Source organism: Lynx canadensis, chromosome B4, assembly GCF_007474595.2.
Source record: "Lynx canadensis isolate LIC74 chromosome B4, mLynCan4.pri.v2, whole genome shotgun sequence".
NCBI classification, from domain to species: domain Eukaryota; kingdom Metazoa; phylum Chordata; class Mammalia; order Carnivora; family Felidae; genus Lynx; species Lynx canadensis.
Window position 1 is genome coordinate 94,581,937 of NC_044309.1, and position 22,954 is coordinate 94,604,890.

General features: G+C 40.2%; 1 protein-coding gene and 1 long non-coding RNA gene across 4 annotated transcripts in view; one reads left to right on the forward strand and one right to left on the reverse strand.

The window, feature by feature from the left end:
• The first annotated feature begins 8,243 nt into the window (after positions 1–8,243).
• On the forward strand, positions 8,244–11,663 carry LOC115519322. Its single transcript, XR_003970469.1, has 2 exons — positions 8,244–8,728; positions 11,402–11,663. It is a non-coding gene; the product is annotated as an uncharacterized LOC115519322 (long non-coding RNA).
• A 1,035-nt stretch (positions 11,664–12,698) lies between these two features.
• PTPRB (protein tyrosine phosphatase receptor type B) overlaps positions 12,699–22,954 on the reverse strand; it is a 115,222-nt gene continuing 104,966 nt past the window's right edge. For 2 of the 3 annotated variants that reach the window (XM_030323222.1, XM_030323226.1), the window contains 3 exons: positions 21,897–22,032; positions 15,691–15,811; positions 13,760–13,822 (listed from right to left, as the gene is read on the reverse strand). In XM_030323222.1, the coding sequence (XP_030179082.1) occupies positions 13,800–13,822; positions 15,691–15,811; positions 21,897–22,032 (280 nt within the window). In that variant the 3' untranslated portion in view covers positions 13,760–13,799. Of the gene's footprint in view, positions 13,190–13,646; positions 13,823–15,690; positions 15,812–21,896; positions 22,033–22,954 lie in introns of those variants that run through there. The other variant, XM_030323223.1, reaches the window with a different exon arrangement.

Consider the following 22,954-nt stretch of genomic DNA (forward strand, 5'->3'; position numbering starts at 1 on the left):
TGTAGTCACATTCCAGCAAGTCAAAAGTGGTTGAAGTAGGGATGCCTGGGTGTCTCAGTCAGTTGAGTGACCAACTCTTGATTTTGGCTCAGGTCATGATCTCACAGTTCTTGGGTTCAAGCCCCATATCTGATGCACACCGAAGTTTGAAAACCATTGGCGGAGTGATTGAGTGCACTTTCTCTGAAGCTGGATAGTCTGGGTTTGAATCATGGCTCTGCCATTTCTTGGCTGTGACTCTTGGGTCTCATTTTCTCGTCTCATAGGGTTTCTGGGAGAATTGAGTCTATCAAAATGGTTAGAATCCAATGAATGATGCTGGGCACTTTGTTGAAGTGTGTATATTAGTATTACATATTACTGTATTATTATTACCATAATATCTGGAATCTGTCTCAAATTTGTTTGCTTGGTGCCTAGGAGCATCTGATCTGAAGCAACTCATAGTCTAATAGGGAAAACAGAACAAATAATTTCCACATAATGTGCAATGGACAGTGAAAAATGTCTCTAGAGATACAGAAGCATTATGGGAAAGAGGGGGAGTTTAGGGATAAGTTAGGGGCATCTGGGTGGCTCAGTTGGTTAAGGTCCAACTTCAGCTCAAGTCATGATCTCACAGTTTGTGAGTTCGTATCCTGTGTGGGGCTCTGTGCTGACAGCTCAGAGCCTGGAGCCTGTTTCACATTCTGTGTTTCCCTCTCTCTCTGCCCCTCTCCTGCTTGCTCTCTCTCTCTCAAAAATAAATAAACATTAAAAAATAATTTTAAAAAACCAGACAAGTTAGAGAATGGGTCAGCAACAGTCTCAGAGGTCAAGAGAGGATTGTGACCATTTTTTTGAGGTTTCTGGAATAGTAAAAAGCTTTTTTTTTTTTTTTAAGTTTATGTATTTAGTTTTGAGAGAGAGAGAGAGAAACCACGAGTCAGGGAGGGGCAGACCGAGACAGAAAGAGAATCCCAAGCAGGCTCCACACTGTTAATGTGGAGCTCAATGTGGGGCTCAAACCCATGACCTGAGCTGAAGTTGGATGCTTGACTGACTGAGCCACCCAGATGCCCCAAAAACTGAACTTTAAATTTTAAAAAATGTCTAAAGAAAATTATAAAAATTGTTTAATTCACAAAATAATAAAAATATTTATTAAAAAAATTTCTTTATAATGTGTTATATAGGTAGACTGATCTAATAATGGGCCTGAATTTAAAGTTATATGAAACATGTCTTCACATCTCATTCCTGTCTGCATCTCTGAGACTCTACTTTTAACTTTGGTAGTTAAATTAAAGGGCTATATGCTGCTAGGAATTTACCCAGGGATACAAGAGTACTGATGTATAGGGGCACTTGTATCCCAATATTTATAGCAGCACTTTCAACAATAACCAAATTATGGAAAGCACCTAAATGTCCATCAACTGACGAATGCATAAAGAAGATGTGGTTTATATATACAATGGAATACTTCTTGGCAATGAGAAAGAATGAAATCTGGCCGCTTGCAGCAACGTGGATGGAACTGGAGAGTATTATGATAAGTGAAATAAGTCAGACAAAGACAGATGCCATATGTTTTCACTCATATATGGATCCTGAGAAACTTAACAGAGAACCATGGGGGAGGGGGAGGGGGAAAAAGTTACAGAGAGGGAGGGAGGCAAACCATAAGAGACTCTTAAATACTGAGAACAAACTGAGGGTTGATGGGGAGTGGGGAAGAGGGGAAAGTAGGTGATGGGCACTGAGGAGGGCACCTGTATTGTATGGAAGCCAATTTGACAATAAATTATATTTAATATAAAAAAATTAAAGGGCTATATCTGCAACCTTTTGTGAGGGTGAGGCCTAGGTTAATGACCTTCCTGCCTCCTCTGTGATATACCCTGGGTGTCAGAGAATTGGTGGTAACCATTTTAGTGGGGAGAGCGGAATATACAAGAGCAAAAATGCACAGAACAGCAGTATGCACTCTAGAAACCACAAGGAGCTTGAGTCTGCAAAGCATAAAGTTGCAAGGAGAGGAGTGGCTACTACTAAAGCCAGGGAGGAAGGCACAGGCCAAGTCAAGGAAGGCCTTCTATAGTCCCTGAGGAGCCTGGGCTGCATGTCGTGGATGGTGGGGAGTCACTGGTCAATTTCAGATGGTCCATGGTCATGGATTTTAGGTAAGTCACTCTGGAGGCCATGTGGAGGGAGGACTGGAGTGCCAGACAGAAGCACAGAGACCACACGGAGAACTTCTGGGCTTGGCTGAGATGAGACCTGAACTCCGGCAGGACAGTGATGTAGAGAAGGGCTGGCTCTCTAAGTTAGTAGAAATAAGAACACTTAGAGGGACTGATGACTTCCTGTCCAGGAGTGCGGGTGGAAAAGACAACGGGTCCTTCAGACTTAATAAAGTCGCATAGCTTTTACATGAATCTAGACGCTATTACTCTACCTCCAGTCCTCGGTGTCATGCTGCCCAGCAAAGTGTGTGCACAGCCTTGGGTGCTGAGGCCCTGGGAAGCTGCTGGGGGAGACTGGTCCAGGGAAATCCCAAAGGAGCCAGGAAGACTGCCTACTTCTTGGTCAATGATCCCTTTGTTGAGCTCTGCTCATTCCCTTCTAAGTACGCCACCTGTTTCCTGCTGGACCCCTGACCAGTGTATCCGTGTGGCCTTTGCCCAAATGGAAGTGACGAATGAGCATTTTATCACACCTTTCTTGCCCGTGGCTGGGTTTGGGGGACATGGTAGCAGCAGCACATTTGAGGACCTTCCTGTCCTTCATTCTGTCTCACTCTTCAGGGCCTAGGTAATGCTTGCTTTCTTTGTCTTGCTGGCTGTGAACAGCGTTCCTGTTTTCTCTGCTCTCCCCAGACAGCTCAGCAGTCCCTGTGGCCTGGCCTTTACAGCCTCTAGTTGTTAGCATCCCTGTGAGTTGAGAGCTATCTTTTGGTCCCTGTGTCTTCTGCCTTATTTATGGATTCCTCTTTGTGGTTACTTCTCTTTCTTTATGGCTCTCATTCTGAGTTCACATGCCGGTTCCGCATGGGACAATTATTGGTGCTTTGAGCTAGGAATGTCCTGTAACCTGAAGAATTGTTTAGCAGCATGTTCTGAGGCCATAGAGGGAATAGACGTGTTTGAATTTCGAATAGGTGACTGTGCTATCACATTTAGTCTAAAATGCTGGGAGAGACATCAATATCAGGGCTAATGGATTAATGGGCCTTTTAGCAAGAGTCAATAGGGTAAGGGTGGAGGGAAGTGATTTGTAGCATATATGTGAGTCTGCAAAACTGAATTGAAAGTTGGAGGCCCCACACTGAATTTAATATAAGCCATGGAGCTTAGTCAACCTTTTCTTCAACCCCTGATACAGGAGAAAATGGTTGAGAGTACAGGCTTCAGAATTTACTCTGTCCATGGTTGAAATAAGGCTCTGACATTTGCTAGCTCTGTGACCTAGGGCAAGATACTTTCTTCGTGCCTCAGTTGCTTCATGTGTGGAATGGAAAAAGTTGTAGTCCCTCCCTTATTTAGTTTAGAGGTGATTGAGATAATGCAGGTAAGGGAGTTCGGAATACTACTTGGCACATAATAGTAAGAGTTGCTAACATTTGTTAGGTGCTTATTATGTGTTAAGGCTCAAAAAATATTACTCATTACTATTCCTCTTTGTCACACAGGGTCTGATAGAGTTTCTTCTCAAAGAGCTAGATCTGATTGATGAGAAACTGCAAAACAGCGAGGCTGCCCCAACTTCATGCAGAACAGTGCACTTCTGCATAACCCAGGGACTTGTTCAAACACACTTTGGCCCCACCCCGAGAGTTTCAGATTCAATAAGCCTGGGGGATAGGAGTCTGAGAGTTTGCATTTCTAACAAGGTCTCAGGTGATGTGTTGCAGCTGGTCTGGGTAGCAAACTTGGAGATAAGCTGGCATAGAGATTAAGAGATCACATTTTGAAGCCAGAAGGATTCAAACTGGACACAGCTTTGGCACTGCGTGGCCTTGGACAAATTACCTTGTCTCTTTAAACTCCAGATTCCTTGTCTCCAATATAAGTCTAGTAGCTAGGGTGTGCAAAGAGTTAAATTAGATATAAATTATATATGTGTATGGCATTTAGCATAGACTTACTGATAATATGCCTTAGCTATTGTTCCTGTGCTTCTGCTTAATTTTGAGCAATGACTTGGTCCTCTCAGTGCCTCTACTTCCTTATCTCTGAAGTGGGAACATTGACTTATCTATAGTATATGGCAGGTGAAGGTACTCAGTAAGATAATAGCATTAATGTCACAACCTTGAGTGACTATCCTAGCGATTAAACATGTAGTCCCCTTCTGTTACGCTTTATTTTATCTTAAATTTTTTTAATTTATTTTTTATTTTTTAAATTTTATTTAAATCCAAGCTAGTTAACATAAAGTATAATAATGGTTTCAGGAGTAGAATTTAGTGATTTATCACTTACTTATAACACCCAGTGCTCATCCCAACAAGTGCTATCCTTAATGCCCATCACCCATTTAGCCCATACCCTACTTGTCTCCTCTCCGGCAACCCTCGGTTTCATCTATGTACTTAAGAATATCTTATGGTTTGCCTCCCTCTCTGTTTTTATTCTATTTTTCCTTCCCTTCCCCTATGTTTATCTGTTTTGTTTCTTAAGTTCCACATATGAGTGAAATGATAGGCTATTTATCTTTCTCTGACTGACTTCTTTCACTTAACATAATACATTCTAGTTCCATCCATGGTGTTGCAAATGGCAAGATTTCATTCTTTTATCTTTTTTCTTTTTTTAAATGTTTATTTTTGAGAGAGAGAGAGAGTGTGTGAGCAGGGGAGGGGCAGAGAGGGAGACGGAGACACAGAATCTGAAGCAGGTTCCAGGCTCCATGCTGTCAGCACAGAGCCCGACGCCGGGCTTGAACCCACAAGCTGTGAGATCATGACCTGAGCCGAAGTTGGACACTTACCTGATTGAGCCACTTAGGTGCCCCAAGATTTCATTCTTTTTGATCGACGAGTAGTATACCACATCTTTATCCTTTCATCCATCGACGGACATTTGGGCTCTTTCCATACTTTGGCTATTGTTAATAGTGCTGCTATAAACATTGGGGTGCATATGCCCCTTCGAATCAGCACTCCTGTATCCTTTGGATAAATACCTCGTTGTGCAATTGCTGGGTCATAGGGTAGCTCTATTTTTAATTTTTTTTTTTCAATGTTTATTTATTTTTGGGACAGAGAGAGACAGAGCATGAACGGGGGAGGGGCAGAGAGAGAGGGAGACACAGAATCAGAAACAGGCTCCAGGCTCTGAGCCATCAGCCCAGAGCCTGACGCGGGGCTCGAACCCACGGACCGCGAGATCGTGACCTGGCTGAAGTCGGACGCTTAACCGACTGCGCCACCCAGGCGCCCCTCTATTTTTAATTTTTTGACGAACCTCCCTACTATTCTACAGAGTGGCTGCACCAGTTTGCATTCCCACCAGCAGTGCAAAAGTGTTCCCCTTTCTCTGTATCCTCACTAACATCTGTTGTTGCCTGAATTGTTAATTTTAGCCATTCTGACAGGTGTGAGGTGGTATCTCATTGTGGTTTCGATTTGTATTTGCCTGATGATGAGTGATGCTGAGCATCTTTTCATGTGTCTGTTAGCCATCTGGATGCCTTCTTTGAAAAAGTGTCTATTCATGTCTTCTGCCCATTTCTTCACTGGATTATTTGTTATTATTTTTAGGTGTTGAGTTTGATAAATTCTTTATAGATTTTGGATACTAACTCTTTATCCAATATGTCATTTGCAAATATCTTTTCCTATTCTGTCAGTTGCCTTTTAGTTTTGTTGTGTTGCACTTTAAATAGTACTCGGAATGTCTTCCTCTTAGGTTAAATTAGAAAATCCTCTGCTGTTACAACAGGTCTAAGACTCCCAACATCTCTTTTAGATTCTCTCACCTTTGATTTTACTTCCTTGTTGACTTATGCCCACAGTTTTCCACCAAAGCATATCATTCATTTTATTTCTCTTCTGTCCTCTTTTGCCTTTATTTATTGCTAATGTGTTATTCTTTGAAGGTAGACAGTTGTTTCCTTCTCCAAACATCTGATGTGAGGGGGGAAGGAACATCTGCTTGGGTGAAGACTGAGCCAGGGATCATTGGAAAGTTCTTTAGGAATAAAATATGGCTTAAAAATTTAATTTATATGTCTTACAAATGATATTGTTTGGTGAGGTTAGATTTGGGAATGTTCCCTGGCTTCTGAACTTTTCTCTACTTTTAATGCCTTTTGTTTTTGTAGCTGTATTGTCAGCTTTTTGGTTTTGGTTTCTGTTATTGTTATTTCTTACCTTAGCTCTTTGGCAAGCCCTAAGACACAGAATCTTCTTGGCCACCGACAGCTTGCAGCAGGATAGCAGAGACAAGAAACATATTATATTGCTAGCTCTTTCTTAAAGACTAAAATGCCACATTTCTTCCTGGCGTCAAGAACTCTGAGAGCAAAGAGAAAAGTAGTTTAATATTAGGATAATTTACACAAAGGTTCTTGCATCATTGTAGTAAACCTCTGAAAAAAAGGGGGCAAGCTTTACTCAGATCAACAAATTCTGAATAGTACAAGTTTCCTTATGGGGATACTGGGTTGGGGAGATAGTAATCACAGCCTTTGGGATTGATTACCTCCTTTGGTAAAAAGGTGAATGTTACCTCCTATACGGAACCATCCCTGCATGGTTTTCTTTATTACTCAAACTTAAATTTTACTGGTTAATTTTTATCCTTCTATTATGAAAGCTTCTTTTATTGGCAACGTCGAAACCTTGCCAATTCTTTCAAAATCTAGCTGTCGTACCTCTTCTGGTTTTAGGTGGTTTGAATTAGTTTCAATAATGTTTTATAATAGTATTATGTTGGAAAATCATGTCTTCTCTTTTTCTATTCAATATCTCAACTTAAGATTGTGATGGCTTTGCTAAGGCATGACTCTAAAATACAGTCTGAGATGTGTTTTAACAAATGGATGTCTTCAGACATACAAGATATAAAAATAAGAGGAATAATCAGCCAAAATGTTGAGAGTTCCATTGAAGTTTCTATCTCAGTGATGAAGGTGGCTGGAAACTGAGATTTCCTGTTTGTGTATATTTACATGTAAACAGGTCCTCCCCTGAGTGTTGGAGGAAGACAAGCTTCAATTCTAGTACTGTCCTGTTTTGCTGTATCACTTTTAATGTTTTTTAAAAAATATTTATTTATTTATTTATTTTTTTTTTTTAAATATTTATTTTTGAGAGAGAGAGAGAGAGCAAGCTAGGGAGGGGCAGAGAAAGACAGGGGTGTGTGGTGGGGGTGGGGGGACCGAGGATACCAAGCAGGCTCTGTGCTGACAGCAGAGAGCCCAACGCGGGGCTCAAACCCATGAACCATGAAACCATGACCTGAGCCAAAGTCAGACGCTTAACCGACTGAGCCACCCAGGCGCCCTTTGCTGTATCACTTTTAAATTTGGCTCCTGGTTTCCTTCCTTGTCCATCCCTAAGGGATTTTCTAGCTCTAACATTTTATGATTGTGGAAGACATAACAACAAAGTTACTCAGGGCTTAGTTCAAATTCTTTAAGAGCAAATTCCATCAAGCAAACAGCTACTTTAGGGGGAAAAATCCAGCCTCCTAAGTCAAGTTATTTTATTAATTTGATTATTTGAATCCAGAAACTGTTGCTTTGAATTAATGGTTTTATATGTAAATGTATTCTTGCACATTTTAAAAAAATAAGGATTTCTGTGAGTTGTAGAAAAATGAAATACTGGATTTGTGAAGGACACTGATCTTTCAACTGAAATAGGAAAAGGCAAAGGGCAAAATAATAATTCTGGAAATAGGCACAGCAGCCCTTTACCAAATGTCACACTGCCTGCTAATGTGTGAAGTGTTTCTGAAGGGCTCACGGTGATCCAGCTGGGGCAGGGCCTCTGAGAATATGCCAACACTGCTGGTCAGAGATGACATTTTGGTTACTAATGAACTACAGAACTGAAAACAAGAATTTAGTTGGAGACAGTCAACTAGAGAGTCTCTTGTAATGTACGTGATAACCTAGGTAACCAACTCAGCACTCACAGGAATAAAGGAGAGGACAACCATGCTCTTATGATAATGGCCTGGAAGATTTTTCTCATTTAAAAGCAGTCACACATGACCTTTCTCTTGAGCAGAACGATGACAGAAATTGACAAATGAGAAATAGGTGAAGAGAAGACAGGACTCTTTGCTTCAACAAACAGCAGTTTTATTCTGGTACTAGTGAGAAAGTGTGTAAGGTACTAGGTAGATGTTTTTGACCAGTCGCAAATGTGAAAATATATCAAGCAAATACATAATTTAAATAGGAAGACTAATGAAGCTCTTTGTTCAAATAGAGTTGGTTAGAAACACACTATTGTGGGGAGGTGCAATAATATGAAAAAATACAATCAAATCTACTGCCATTTTAAATAACCATATTTGCAGAGAAAGAGTACATCATATTAAAAACATAAAAGTGCTCTTTGACAGAACATAATATTTTCAGTTGCTGAATTTATTTACATTGTTTCTGTAAGGTGCACGTCAATCAAGGAACAGCCAGATGAACCTCCATGGACAATAGTGTTATTAGACACTAACGCCCAAAGTGTGGGGCCAGGAGCAGTTTCCACTCAAGACATAATTTCTACAAGGTAGGAATAGAGAAGAAATTAAAGACCTGATTCTTGTCTTTGTAGAATTTATATAAGCCTGAGTCCCACATGGAAGATCAGTGATCAGGGACTCTTCAGGGAAGCACATTGGTGCACCCGGTTGTCAGTGTGGTGGACAGTAGGAGATTTCACCAAGGCCTCTGCAGACTTTCCCACTGGCTTGCAGATGAAACTCTGTCCAACTGTTACTACAAACTCTTAAAGCCACAATCGCATACGTTCCTGTTGGGATGCTTATCTGCTCACTCAGCTATTAAAATACAACATCTCAAATGTAACAGAAAGCTTGCTGTTAGGGTGAAGATGGTATTTCCTAAAAGAAATTACTTAAGGCAGAAAACAGCCATAACTAACGTTTCTTGTGATGATTCTAGAAGGGGGACGTTACACCTGTGTGACATTATTCAGTTTTAAAAACTTATTTTGGTAACTTATATAAGATCATTGGCATAGAGACTATAAAAATAATCTTTGGTGAAACTGTTAATAGATTCCTTTGTTTTCATTACATAAACCTCTATTAAGAGCATCCACTAACAATTTCCTTATTTCATGAATGTATCTGTATACATAACCTTTAAAAAAATAAAATGCCTTATTTTCATTGCATACATTTATTCCTAGGGAACCTCCCTACAAGTCAAGAGTATTCTTTTAGTCAGAAATATTTCCATTGCTAGAAGCATTTTTAGAACTGAACAGATTTTTGCTATTATCATGGCTGTATCAAATGTTACCCGGCATTTTAACGAAAATGGCCACTTTCAAAGGCATCATCCACTATAAGAATCTTAGGTAGTGTGTCTGAATTCCAAGCTCAGTTTAGTCAAACACCTGGTCAATTCACAAAACTAAATGAATCAATTCAGTTGCTTAATCAGCTAAATCATGTGGCTAATGAAGTCAAAGAGAGCCCCCAAAGGATAATACATCCTCATAGAAACATGACACTTTGAAAAAACAGTCTGGACACACAGAAAGGGTGCCATTTTCTCTTCCCGATGATGTCTGGTTAGATTCCCTTTTTTCAGATATTTCCCCTTCTTTGCGTCATTTCACTTGCTTTTTGTAGTCATGGTTTACAGATTTTCCTCTGATATGAAAGTTCCTTTGAATACTTGATATGACTTGAAACCTCTGGTTAAAACTACTCAGAAACTTAACACGGCATGTAGGCTGATAATGGCCTTTCCACTGTGGCTCTTCAGGAATGAGGTGGGGTTGAGGGTTGCTCACAGCCACGCAGGGGAGGAACAGCCATTCCTTCTTGCCACTCTGTTTTGGCTGATCAATTACTTTCATTTCCTCAGTGAAATGGAACCTGCAAAGTCCTTGAACTACTTCCTCAAACAAGCAGCCTATTTTCTATTGTTTTTCAATGCCAGGTCAGGTTCGGTCTGGCTCACATGGGTGAACTAAAACTCTAGAACATCCCAGAGTTGGGGACCAGGTCCTGTTGTTTGCAGTCATACAGATCCAGCCAGTGTTGACCTCAGGATTCCAACCTCAAAACTCAGAAAGCTAATTGGGAATTTAGTAGATGGCCAGTAGTTTTCTTGCAAAAAATGAGTAGAGTGTTTAAGAAACTGATCCCGAGACACTAAGACAAGAGAATCAGAGTGTGAAGAATAACATGTGAGGTCTATTTTTGTATTGCTGGACATCTGCTTGGTGGTTTCATATTATTTTCACGTGTCATTTTGGGCTTTCCTCCAAGAGGTAATAACAAAATTAATTAAAGACCCTTCCAAATAAAACTGTCCCCAACGTGTCTGTGTGCCACGACCATTTTAGTATTTAAAAGTGAAACCATGGTCATTCTTCTATAATGTGGAGCCTGAAAAGACTATGAAATACCAGTGGTTTTAAGGAGATAAGATGAACAGAAAGTAAAATCACATTCAACTGGGAAAGCAAACATATTCAAAAAAGGAGAAGGGAACAAGTCGTGAGAAAGAGGGACTCAGAAGTGTTCAGGGATGGTGAATTAGGACAAATACGTGCAGGCCCAGGCAGGGAGATGAGCCTTTGAAAAGTCTGATTCAAGAGCTGAAAAATTGGCTGCTTTCCAGAGAGCAACAGAATGATAATATGAAATCGATTTAATGAGTAGAGATTAAAGGAGTTAATTATAAAGAACTTGAGTAAATAATTATTACGATGCAAGACGGGACTCTCTCAAGATTTGATAGCTCAAAAGCCCTTTGAAGATTGGGTGATTCAAGTGTAGCACACAGGTGCGAACAGAATGCCCACCACAACAGGAAATGGCGTGTTTGCCAAGACAAAACCCATGATGGGATTAAATTAAAATACATCCAATTGAGCTGAATGTCAAGGAAACCTTTTTTCCCCACCCTGTCCTAAATTTAATAAACAGATCAAGTAGATAACGTATTTAGTCTTTGGTGGCGGCAGGAGGGAAGATAGCGAAATATTTGTTGCCAAGGAGATTTAAAATTAGGTGGAGGGTAGGAATAAATATTTCCTGGATTAGACTAAAAGAACATCCGTTTCCCCTTGTCATGTCCATTTCCCTGTGATTCCACCCCAGACACGCCAGGGTATGTGGACATTATTTACTGTTACAGATGTGTCCTTTGTTTATAGTTTTAATTCCTGGTTTGTGTAATTCATTGCTTTCTCTTCTAGATCCAGTGGTCTGCTATGGAGACTGCACTAGCCTTTTCCAGTGTGATCTGTGGGAGGCTGCCACTGCCTTGGACTGCTTATTTTACCGGCTCCCCAGAGCCCTCTTTCAAGCTTCATTGGAAATAGTAACAGCAACCCTAACTTTACTATTGTGATGCATTTTCTTTATTGAGTACAAATGTGTTGTTTCTAGGACAGTGCCTCGTAGGTTATATAGGCACTTACTAAAACTTTGCTGAATGAATGAAAGGCCAAAAATGAATTTCTCTTTCCATGTGTTAATGTACTTTGTGCCAGGCAACATTAGTATAAAAATCTGTTGTTTTTCTCTTGCTTTTTCTTTTTAATGCAGGGAAAGTTATTCCTAGTTGACCCTACCTCTCATAAATCTCTGACCTCTATTTTCTTCCTGGTGGTACATCTGCCACCCTTACCTATATATTGTTTCTTTTCATTTCTAGAAGATCCACCTAGTTCCCCGAGACAACCCAACACTGTTATTTCACAAGGGCATTGAGCACAATGAGACTGAAAACTTGGAATCCTTTTATTACTCTTTGCATCTATTCTTATAAACTTTTTCCCTGTTTTTATAAACTTCAAGTAGCCCTGGAAATTTTTCTGGCGTGTGTAGAAATGTACGTAACTACAAATAACTATTTTGGATATATTTAATGATTTTCACTTATACCCACTATATTATTTATGGGACTTTATGGTATGTAGCAAAAATACATACTTTGAAAAGAAATGTATTTTTTTCTGCAGTTGAAGCTGTGAGGTCAACAATTTTCATCTCAAATTCTGAGGTTTATTACAGAGAAATCTGTACGTGAGAAAAAGGGAAACATCCTGGCTCATTTCTCAAGTAGCCATAAGGATTCAGTACAGATACCTTTCACATTTTCCCTGGCAAGACCCTCAGAACTGGACACTGAGGAGGGCAATGCCTACTATCTAATTCACTGATATTTGTTATAGTCAAAATAGGTACAAATACTGAAAATAAATTTGGTAGGGTATGTAATGGCTTTCATATTAAATGCACCTTCCGGTGACTACTGATATTTTCACCTCAGTGACTTACTAAAAAAGTTTTTTGGAAGTTTTTACGTTAAGCACCACTGAGTTGTTTTGTTTTGTTTTTAAGTTTATTTATTTATGTTGAGAGAGAGAGGGGTGGGGGCAGAGAGAGAGAGGTGGAGAGACAGAATCCCAAGTAGGCTCCGTGCTGTCAGTGCAGAACCCAACGCGGGGCTTGAACTCACGAACCATGAGATCATGACATGCGCCGAAATCAAGAGTCAGATGATTAACCAATTGATCCACCCAGGTGCCCCAGATTTTTGTTTTTGTAATGAACTGCATATGATGTTTGTGGACATTTCTATAAAGATGTTAATATCAGGTCCTTTGGTCAGAAATGTAATCTGCCACAACAATCTTCTTTTAGTGGGAAAACCAAATACGACTGGCATAATTTTGACTTTTCCAGGAGTGCAGCCCACTAGAAATGAGACAAGGATGACTGTGTGTACATCAACCAACACACTCATTACAGTATGGGTATGTATGTTCACACACCGAATGCAGTGAAATCATCTCCAATCACTACAGATGGCACCTTGCATGTTGATTTTGTTTCCAGTCAGGGGTACAGGAGGCATCCTTGATGTAAGGAATTCATCCCTTCTGCTTGGATTGTTCTCTATCAGAACCCTCAATCCTGCAGCCCGGACTTCTCTGCAAGTTACACGGCCCCTGAACTGACCACTTTGGCTTGAACCTCTGGCAGAAGGAAGGGGAGAGATGAACTAGTTTAGCAATAACCACCGGCTTCAGCTTTCGTGCTTCCCCCCAGTTCTTCTTTTTTTTTTTTTTTTTTTTAACTGTTACATTTGTCCAAATAGCATTTGGATCATCTTTGGATCTCTACATTCCTAGAACAGCAATGCAGCAAAGCCAGGTGTCTTACACGCTTTCTCCAGCCCTGTCCTTTATCCTGACCAGTAAATATCAAAACAGGTCAAAACCATGGCCCATGGGATTGCCTCTGCAACCCCCTCCAGACATGTTTTACCAGGAGTCCTGTTATACAGGTTGAATTAGTTTATGGAGAACAATCCATGAACACTTTACTGTGGAAACATAGTATTATATAAAGCTTAATATTAAACATTATGAAAAAAATACATATTTACAGAAGAAACTACAAAATACAACTATGTACAATAATATCTGTTACCTTTAAATTACATAAATTCTTTAAAATTCTCCAGATTAATAAATTATACATAGCGACAACAGAAATAGCTGGAACCTCTGTAGGGCATGAAGCAAATTTTTTAAAAAATCACACAGTGCATAGTTTTTATCCAAGAGATCTTCAGATACATTCTCAATGCCTTGAATAGCCCGTGTCTGAAAGGAAGGACATTGTAATTAGAGATGCAGCAGGGTGTATCATAGTTGTTTGTTCCATTTATGAAGATTACAAATGAATGAGGCTGACAGAAATGACTAACGTTCAATATGGTTTAAAGTGAGACCATCCCTGGAGGGGTCAGCTCATCCCATTCAGAACCATAGATTACTAGAACTGGAAGAAACCAGTAATTCTAGTCCATCCTCTCTGATTTTACAGATGTAAAGTAACTAACTTTACATCTGGTAAAGTAACTAACTCAGGGTTACACAGCTTGGCAATACCAGTTAGTTCCAGAGCTAGGACCTGAATTCTACTTTCAGACACCTGAAGCTAACTATACCACAGCTAGCTCTTTCGGGAGCACCCAAGATAACTCTTGAAAAAGACTCTCAAGCAAGTCATAATAAGACAAAGGAAGTTCCAAGATCCCCCAGAGCTCCCTCCATCCCAGAGCTTCTTAAAGAATGTGACATGCAAAAACCTTAATTTACTATACAGATAAATTAGGGGGTGATTATTTATAATACAAGAGTATTAACTGACTGACAAAGGACTCCTTTAAATAGCAGCTCTCTCATGTTTTTGTGCTTCACAGATTATTAACTATTTAACATAGTGGCTAGGTGGGTGGGTACAAGGGGTGCAGAGAACTTACAAAAATCGAGGATCAGTTAGAAATGGAGATGAAATAACTGAAATAATGCTTAAAGAATGATCTGATTTATAGATGGACATGGGTCCATGTGGCAAGGAACTGAGACCTATACCAATAGCCGTGTGAGTGCACCATCTTGAAATGGATCCTCCACCCCAGTTGAGTCTTCAGATGACTGCAGCCCCTGGCCACCAACTTGACTACAGCATCATGAATGACCCTGGGCCAAAACCACCCAGCTAAGCTCCTCCCAAATTCCTGATCTACAGAAACTGTTAGATAATAAATGTTGAATTAAACTGCTAAATTTTAGGGTAATTTGTTAGGCAGTAATAGATAACTAATACAGTGTAACTTCAAATTAGCCTCTGTGATACATTAGGTCTAAATGATATCAAGTAATTAGTGTCTGACCTAAGCAGTGCCTTATAAAGTTTATATATTCTTTCACTAAAATTTTTGTTTAAAAAATCGTTACATGCTTATTCTAGAAAATGTACATGAAACGGAAGAAAAATTGTATTTTATTGCTGTGAGAAATTTGTCTACTATTGTGGTATATTTCTTACCAGTCTTTTCTCCCCCACTTCCCATGTGTTGTTTTTGTTTGTTTTGCATTCTGCTTTTCTTTTTTAACTCAACATATTTATAATAATATCCATGTTATTATAATAACCTCCAAGATATCATTTTTAATGACTGCATTGTATTCTATTAAGTGCACCATGGTGTACTTAGTTCTCCATTGTAAAACATTTGGGTTTTTTTTTCACTTAAACTTTTAGCTATAAAAATTGTCATGCATAAGACTTTTTCAGTACTAGGTGACAAGACGAGAACATATTAAGGACTTTGACACATATGGCCAAATTCTTCTTCAAAGGGACTTTTGATCTGAACCCTCAGTTGTGATTTCAAAGCATCTTCCCCAGCAAAGAGCCTTACTGCTTAGAAAAGAAATGTTAAGCAGAATCCTTAAGAGAGGGCATCCAAGGCCAGATAGGAAGAGATACCCCATGCAGTTGGTGCTCAGTGGTGGGAGTCTCCTCCCCACTCTGCTTCTCCTCCCTGTTGCTACTCGCTAAGGGTCTTTGGGTGGAAGGAGAAAGGGTTGGTGCACTTTGGAAGAGCTTTTGGTTATTAATGGTGTCCAGAGGCATCATATCTTGATAGGTGAACTTGTAAGTTAATGAAGTAAGGTCCTACCTCTGTGATACTCGGGATTCACATTTTCGTAGATTGGAAACAAGGGGTTTTCTTGTTCACTCCGTAGCTTCCTTGCTCTGAGGACATCTCTTATGCACTGATGTAGGTATAAGTACTGACACTATGAAAAAGTAGAAAATGTGTCAGAGGAAGGCAAGTTCTGAAGCAAAAGAAAGACAAGAGACTCTCATAAAGCATCGAGAGTGATGGGATTCTATATGGTTAGCAAAAATTTCTTGATCATTTCACTAACAGTCTCTAGTGCATAGAAGAGTGACTGCTTTCTATTAGCACTAAAAAGAGAATAATGGTAATGAGGAGAGACGGTGGTGTTTATTCATTCTCTTTTTATGTGCATGCATATTTATAGAGTATATTCTATGAGTGCCTGGGATTATGTCTGGCACATAGTTGGTCCTCTACAAATATTAAATAGTTGACTGAATGCTAAACACTGTGCTCTGCATTTTATATAAATTACTTCATTTGATTATTTTGACAACCCCATCAAGTAGATATAAGCATCCATAAGAAAGGAGACTCAGAGAAGTTAAGTAACTTCTTACACGGCCAAGAAATGGGACTTTAGAATTTGATCCTAGGGCTCATATTCATGTTCTTTTCACTATAGCAGTTTTCTTAAGTGACTTCTAATTTCACTGTATTATTTTTTTTCAAATCTTTATTTATTTTGGGAGAGCACAAGTAAGGGAGGGGCAGAGAGAGGGGGACAGAGGACCTGAAGCTGTCTCTGTGCTGACCAGCTGACAGCAGTGAGCCTGATGTGGGGCTTGAACTCATGAGCCATGAGATCATGACCTGAGCTGAAGTCGGGCACTCAACTGACTAAGCCACCCGGGCACCCCTAATTTCATTGCATTATTCAATGAGAAAATCACTTCACTATATACTCTTTTGTTCTCTTTCTTTAGGGAGGACAGTGAGAAAAAGAAGGTAGGTGTATACAATAGACCCCACTGGACCATCAGTGTTTTGACGGCAAGGTCAGGGTCTTATCTATCTCGGTTCTCTCAGCATCTCAGCTGGCACAAGGAAGAATCTTGAAGATGTTGGCTGATGACAGAGAACTTCAAAGGTTTACACGGTGAGAACAGACTCACCTCTGTCAACTCTCTGGTAACTACTTTTGAAATAGAAACAAAGATAGAAGAGTCAGTGTTTTGGTGACCCTAAAGACATACAAAACCTCCACTGAACGCACAGGCTTAGACACAGGCAGCTAAACATGTGCATTGGGCTTCCTTCCTCACTACCTACAGAGCTGTCTAGCAAGGAAATGTCTGTGTAACCTCCGTGCTTGGCCTTGGGCTCCCTTAATGACATAGCAACTCCTCAGAGGGAGAGGACGCTAGAATGCTCAGAAACCCTATTTATTTGTTATGAGTATTTTATGCCACGTTGATCTTGAAAATTTGAGGAGGGAGCTGTCCTGAAAATCATTGTTAGTATAGGCAGTTTCTTTTTGCCATCATTAAGACAATCTACCAAATTATAGATTGACATTTCCTGTTTCTTCCCAACCAAACCATGATTCATACTTTCAACTGTACTGGGATATTAAATTACTTTGGGACCTTAAAATTCAGCTGTGAATGAATTCTATTACATCTATGGTATGCCTTACTAATAAATTCTTCAACAATGACCCACTATGGGCTTTGAAACCAGTTAATATTCATTAATTTGCCTTGCCTTAAATATAAATTCTTTTCCCAATGGAACGTCCTTTTGAAAATGATTACCACTAAAACCTTCAGACTGTTAATGTGCCTCCCACTTTATTCTTAATGGAAAAATACAGTTTAATATATGAACCTTGGATCTTAAAAGATAATTTTTGGCTCTGCCTAGCTAACTTATGAAGCCTCGATTCCATTCAATTTCACCAATAGTTGTAGTACTAGATAGTATTTATAGAATAATAGCCTTTCACGGTCCCTGAGTTCGCAGTTTAGCAGAAGGGCAGATATGTGAACAAATACCTATAAGGTTATAAATGTGAGATAGAATTGTGTGTAACACTTCACACATAAGAAGAAACCCTCAGGTTCACTTTTGGGGGAGAGAAGTATCAACCTAAGGGAAAGGTAAAAATTTGAGCAAATAAGTAGGACCTTCCAAGTGTCATAAATAATATGACAGTGCACATATGTATTCTAGAAGCTGTGAGCAGTCTAGGGTAGCTAAAATGTAGGGTGCATGGGTCATGGGAAACCCCAAGGACAATCCCCCAAATGGGCACTGAGATGCTTATTCCTACAACATCCCACTATTTCCTCCTTAGGGGAAGCAGATGAGTTTAACAGACTGTGCCTATCACCTATCGTTCTTTAACAAGTTATTGCTTCATCTGAGTGTCTCTCTGGGAGTCAGGCTGCAAATTTCCCCAGGCTAAAGAAGAAGGGACACATCTGAAAATCTCCTGTTTGATTCCTCTTTGTTTAGAAATCCTTGCTCTTTGATCTATTTATTAAAATCTGTGAAGACCTGCAATCCCTTGGTATCCCAAATAAGGTGAAATAAAATTAAAGTTGCTTATCCCCAAGAACCCAGAAAAGTAATAAAAGGGGTCTGAAAGCCTTTCCTTCTTTGCTTCCCTTGGCTCAGCTGTGGTTCACACCCCTCTGCACTCACTCTTGGTACTGAGTGAGCCATACCAGTGCCAAGGCCAGGGCTTCTGAGACTAGAAAAAGCCCACTGTGGGCAAGGAGTTAAAACAAGACAGATATTATCTGAATATTGTTTGGGATTTCATCTGACAGTGGGAAGAAAAGAAGAGAGAGAGAAAATTTCTCTTACTATACTGTTTATTTCATTATAATCAAAAGAATCAGAGTTGATTCTGACCCAGGAAGGGAAGCCTTCCTGAATTTTGGCAGACCCTAAAACAATGGGTTATGCTGTGGTATGAAACAGGAGAAGTAAGTAGAGCCCAGTTATGAAGAGGCCTGTAGACAAGGACAAATGCACTTCATTTGAAAGCAATGGAGAGCTTGCCAAGATTTTTATGCAGGAGCTGACATAGCTAGCAAAAGTACTGTGTTGGTGGCAGTGGTGACAAAGAGCTGTTAGGGCAGAGGCTGGTGGTAGGAGATAACACTAGGAGATTACCAGGAGAGCTGATAAATGGCTGAGCAAGGACAGTGGCAGCTGGGTGGGAGACTAGAAGGAAGAGAAAGATGTTAGGTGCTACTGACAGGACTCCGTGACTGCTTGAATGTGAGAACTGTGGAAAAGAAGTCAGAATCCTAGCTTGGGCAAACAGGTGGAAGGCAAGATGGATAGCAACACTGTCACCCGAAACTGAAATGAACAAGAGGGGGAGGAGCGCTTTCTTTGCTTGTTTAAAGACAAATAATGAGTTCAGTTTTGAGTTTTTAAATTTGAGATGACTGTAAAGCTTTCTGGTGGAACTGTATGGTAGGCAGGTACTTAGGTCATTGCTGGAAAAGGAGAATGAGACTTGAAAACACAAGCTCGTACATGGTTCTTCAAGCCATGGGACATCACAAGGAATGAAGATCCAGAGAAGGAAGAACAACACCTTGAGGACAGATCTGTGGGGAATCCAACCACTGAAAGGGCAAGCTAAGGAACAAGAGCTATAGAATCCTCAGAAGTTAGGAGGAGAAGGAGGAGGGAAGAGGAGAAAGAAGGAGTTATGTCCAAGAAGGAGGAAGAGTTATGGCACATGGGCTTACTCTGCCCCGGAAGTCTGCCAGTGATATTTACAAAAGGAGTGGTTGCTCTTTGCCACAGTGCATCTCCAGAGTTTGGGGCAGGAGTATGCAAGTGACACATGACCCAAGAAGCCTCTGACAATAATTAAGGAGCCTGAACACACACACACTCTCTCTCTCTCTCTCTCTCTCTCTCTCTCTCACACACACACACACACACACACACACACGCCTCAAGACTACTTACAATGTAGTAAGCAGTCTTAATCCCCAGATTATAAATTAAATATGGGTTGAGTTTGTAGAAATGACAATAAATAATGAAACACTGATCCTGACTTTTTAGCAACATATTTGTAGGATATCAGTTCATTCATTTAGCAGGCAAAAAAAGAAAAAAATTGCATTTTGAGAGAAGGAAAACGAATTCCTACAGTCTTTGGAACTGGTAGTCTTATGGAGAAAGATGAAGGATGGCAGTTATGATACAGTGTGGTATAATTCTGCAAGCCTTAATGAAATAATAGAGCTAGACAGCTATGTTCAGGTCGCCAACAGTTGCTAAAACTGTTTAAGTGAAAGGCTCATGGGAAATGTTATAATGGATGGTCATTGTCAATTTCATCAAAAGAGTCTCCAGACGGGAAGGGTGTCCTGATGCGATGCAACAGGCAGTACTTGGCACCACCTGTAAAGCATTGGGGTGGTAAAAAGAAACCTGACTTTAATGGAACCTCTAGATCTAATGACCTGCTGACAAAAATTACAGGGAAGAGAGGAATATATTACCAGCATGAAAAAGCAGTCAAATCCAGAATGTGGGAAAAATCTGTGAACAAATTAAGCTGGTGTCTTTAACAAATCAATGGCTTGGAAAACAAGGGAGGGTAATTATAGATTTAAAAGAAATTTAAAAGAGACTTTGACCAAAGGCAGTATGTGGACTCTGTTTGGATTCTTATACAAACTAAGTGTGGAAAGTAATTTTTGAGATAATTAGGGATATTTGAACACTAACTGGATGTTAGATGATATTAAGGGATTATGGTTAAAATTTTTAGGTGTGATAATTGTATTCTGGTCACAATTTTAAAAAGAGTCCTTATCTGTAAAGTATCTGCATATACTTTATTTAAGGATGAAATTGTGTGATAAGTAGGATTTCCTTTAAAAATAAGGTTATGGGGTGGGGGATAGTGTATGCGGGATGTAGATGAAAAAAGAGCATAGAATGCTGATAATTGTAGAAGCTGGAGTTCACATGCATGGAAATTCACTATGCTATTTTCCCTAGATATATGAATTTTAAAAATTCCACAATAAAATATTAAAAATATAGTGTAATAATTGTTACAATGAAAGTACTCCCAGCCCAGGACAGTGGTGGTGACAGAGGGTCCCAGGTGTGGCCACTGCCTATGGGAAGCAAGGATGCTAGTATTTTTCCAAATGTGTTACAGCACGAGAGATCTGCAGGATATTAATATGTGCTGCACAAGAAAAGAATCCAGCCATCAAGGTGGTTGGGAATAGTGGGTTCAACAAAACTCAAGGGGAGCCTTTGCTGCAGGATGTTCCTGTTTTGTGGAGCACGGCTGCCTCCACAGTTTTCCTGTGTACTATAACTGCAAGAGGGGCATGTAGGGCTTTGTATCTTTCCAACAATGGGAATATATATATATATTCTCCATATATATATGGAGAGAGAGAGAGGGAGAGAGAGAAAGAGAGGATTTTGCAGAGTTGCTTGGGAAACACAAGGGTAAGAGAACTTGAGTCTTATAAGGCAATGATGCAGGGGGGATAACAAGCTTGGTCTGTGTGTGAGCACAGATCTGACCCTGAGGTTGTGGGGCTAAGGGCCTGGGACTCTCTTGAATGGGTTTGAGTCCCAGCTTGGCCACTTCATAGCTGTGCAAAGCCCTTTAGCCTCTGAATCTCATTCTAGCCTGGAAATGGGAAATGACACTTCTCTTGTCTGTTTTTTTGTGAAAATTTAATGAGATAACATGTTCAAAAATGCCCAACAAATGTCAAAGGACAGCACAAATGGAAGCATTTATCCTTTGTAATCAATGTGCATGCAGTCCTTTGGGGTCTTTAGAGGTGGGCTGGGGCGGGCTGGAGGAGAGAAGAGACTGCAGTCTGTTTCTTTTTTCTTAATGGAAGTTCTGGTACTCACTAGCCAGCCTATCTGGAAATAACCTTCAAGACTGGCCTGGCCTTTCCCCCATGTACACCCACGTACAATGCATTGATTTAAAACAGTGCTTCCCACCCACCTACAGAAGATGGGCAACCAGTGCAGTAGAGAAAAGGACACACATCAGCCTCAAGGTCACTGAAATATGTTTACAATGACGAGTCTGACAGAACACCTATATTCAGTTCACTTTCTCTTCCTGATGAGTCACAGTCATTTGCCCCTGTCAGATTAAAGCCTTGGACATTTTAGGGGAAAGAGGCAGGGAAGGTGATCTGTGTCCTTCAGCCTGTAACTCTTACCTCAGTCTGGACCATGTGAACCCTGTGAAGTCTTAGGTCGTGCACCGCTCCATAAATGTCCACAGAGTCTTTGGAGTCTAATTGCTGGAGGATTCTGTCCAATGCGATAAAGGTTCCAGTCCTACCCACACCGGCACTAGGAGAGAGAGTGAAGGAAGACTGAGCCTTTTTTCTTAAATTAGCCTTTCAGGACTGCATCCCCAGAGACTCTAGGCCCATCTTTCTTTTCCCTTCCAGGTTATGAGAGAATATGGGAATCCTTCTTTCCCTCTGAGAAAAGTTCCAGCTTTTCATCTCTTTTTCCTTCCTTCCTCTACCTCCCCCGCCCCACCAGGGATAAGTGCTTCTCTACACTTAGTGTGCGTTTCCATGGATGTTTTATACTTTTCCTGCATACATGTAAAACCATGAACCATATACTCATTTTTTATGTTCCAAAAATTGACCAAAATGGTAACATGTTTTATGTATCCTTCTGCCAACTTTCTTTTTACTCAGTATTGTGTTCTGAGATTTATCCATGTTGTTACATGCAGATCCACTTTCTTTTTTTTTTTTTAATTTGATTCTTATTTATTTAAGTTTTTACTTATTTATTATTTTTGAGAGAGAGAGAGAGAGAACCAGTGGGGGAGGAGCAGAGCGAGAGGGAGACAGAGGATCTGAAGCAGGCTCTGCACTGACAGCAGAGAACCGGACTCAGGGCTCTAACTCACAAACTGTGAGATCATGATCTGAGCTGAAATCAAGAGTCGGACTCTTGACTGACTGAGCCACCTAGGCACCCCAAGATCCACTTTCTTTTAACTACTCCACAGAGTTCATAAACCACTGCCAATCTAACCCCTGCTAATCTATTCCCTACTGACAGGCAATGAGATCATTTTTAGTTATTCTCCTTTAAACATTGTGTTGCAGTGAGCCTCCTTGTGCACATGCATGGGGACTTCTCGGGTTGATATCTAGAAGCAGAACTGATGGGTCATTGGGAAGCTAGAATCCCTAGCTTCAGTAGGGATTGCTGAATTGCTTCCCAAAGTGACTGTGTAACTGGAGGT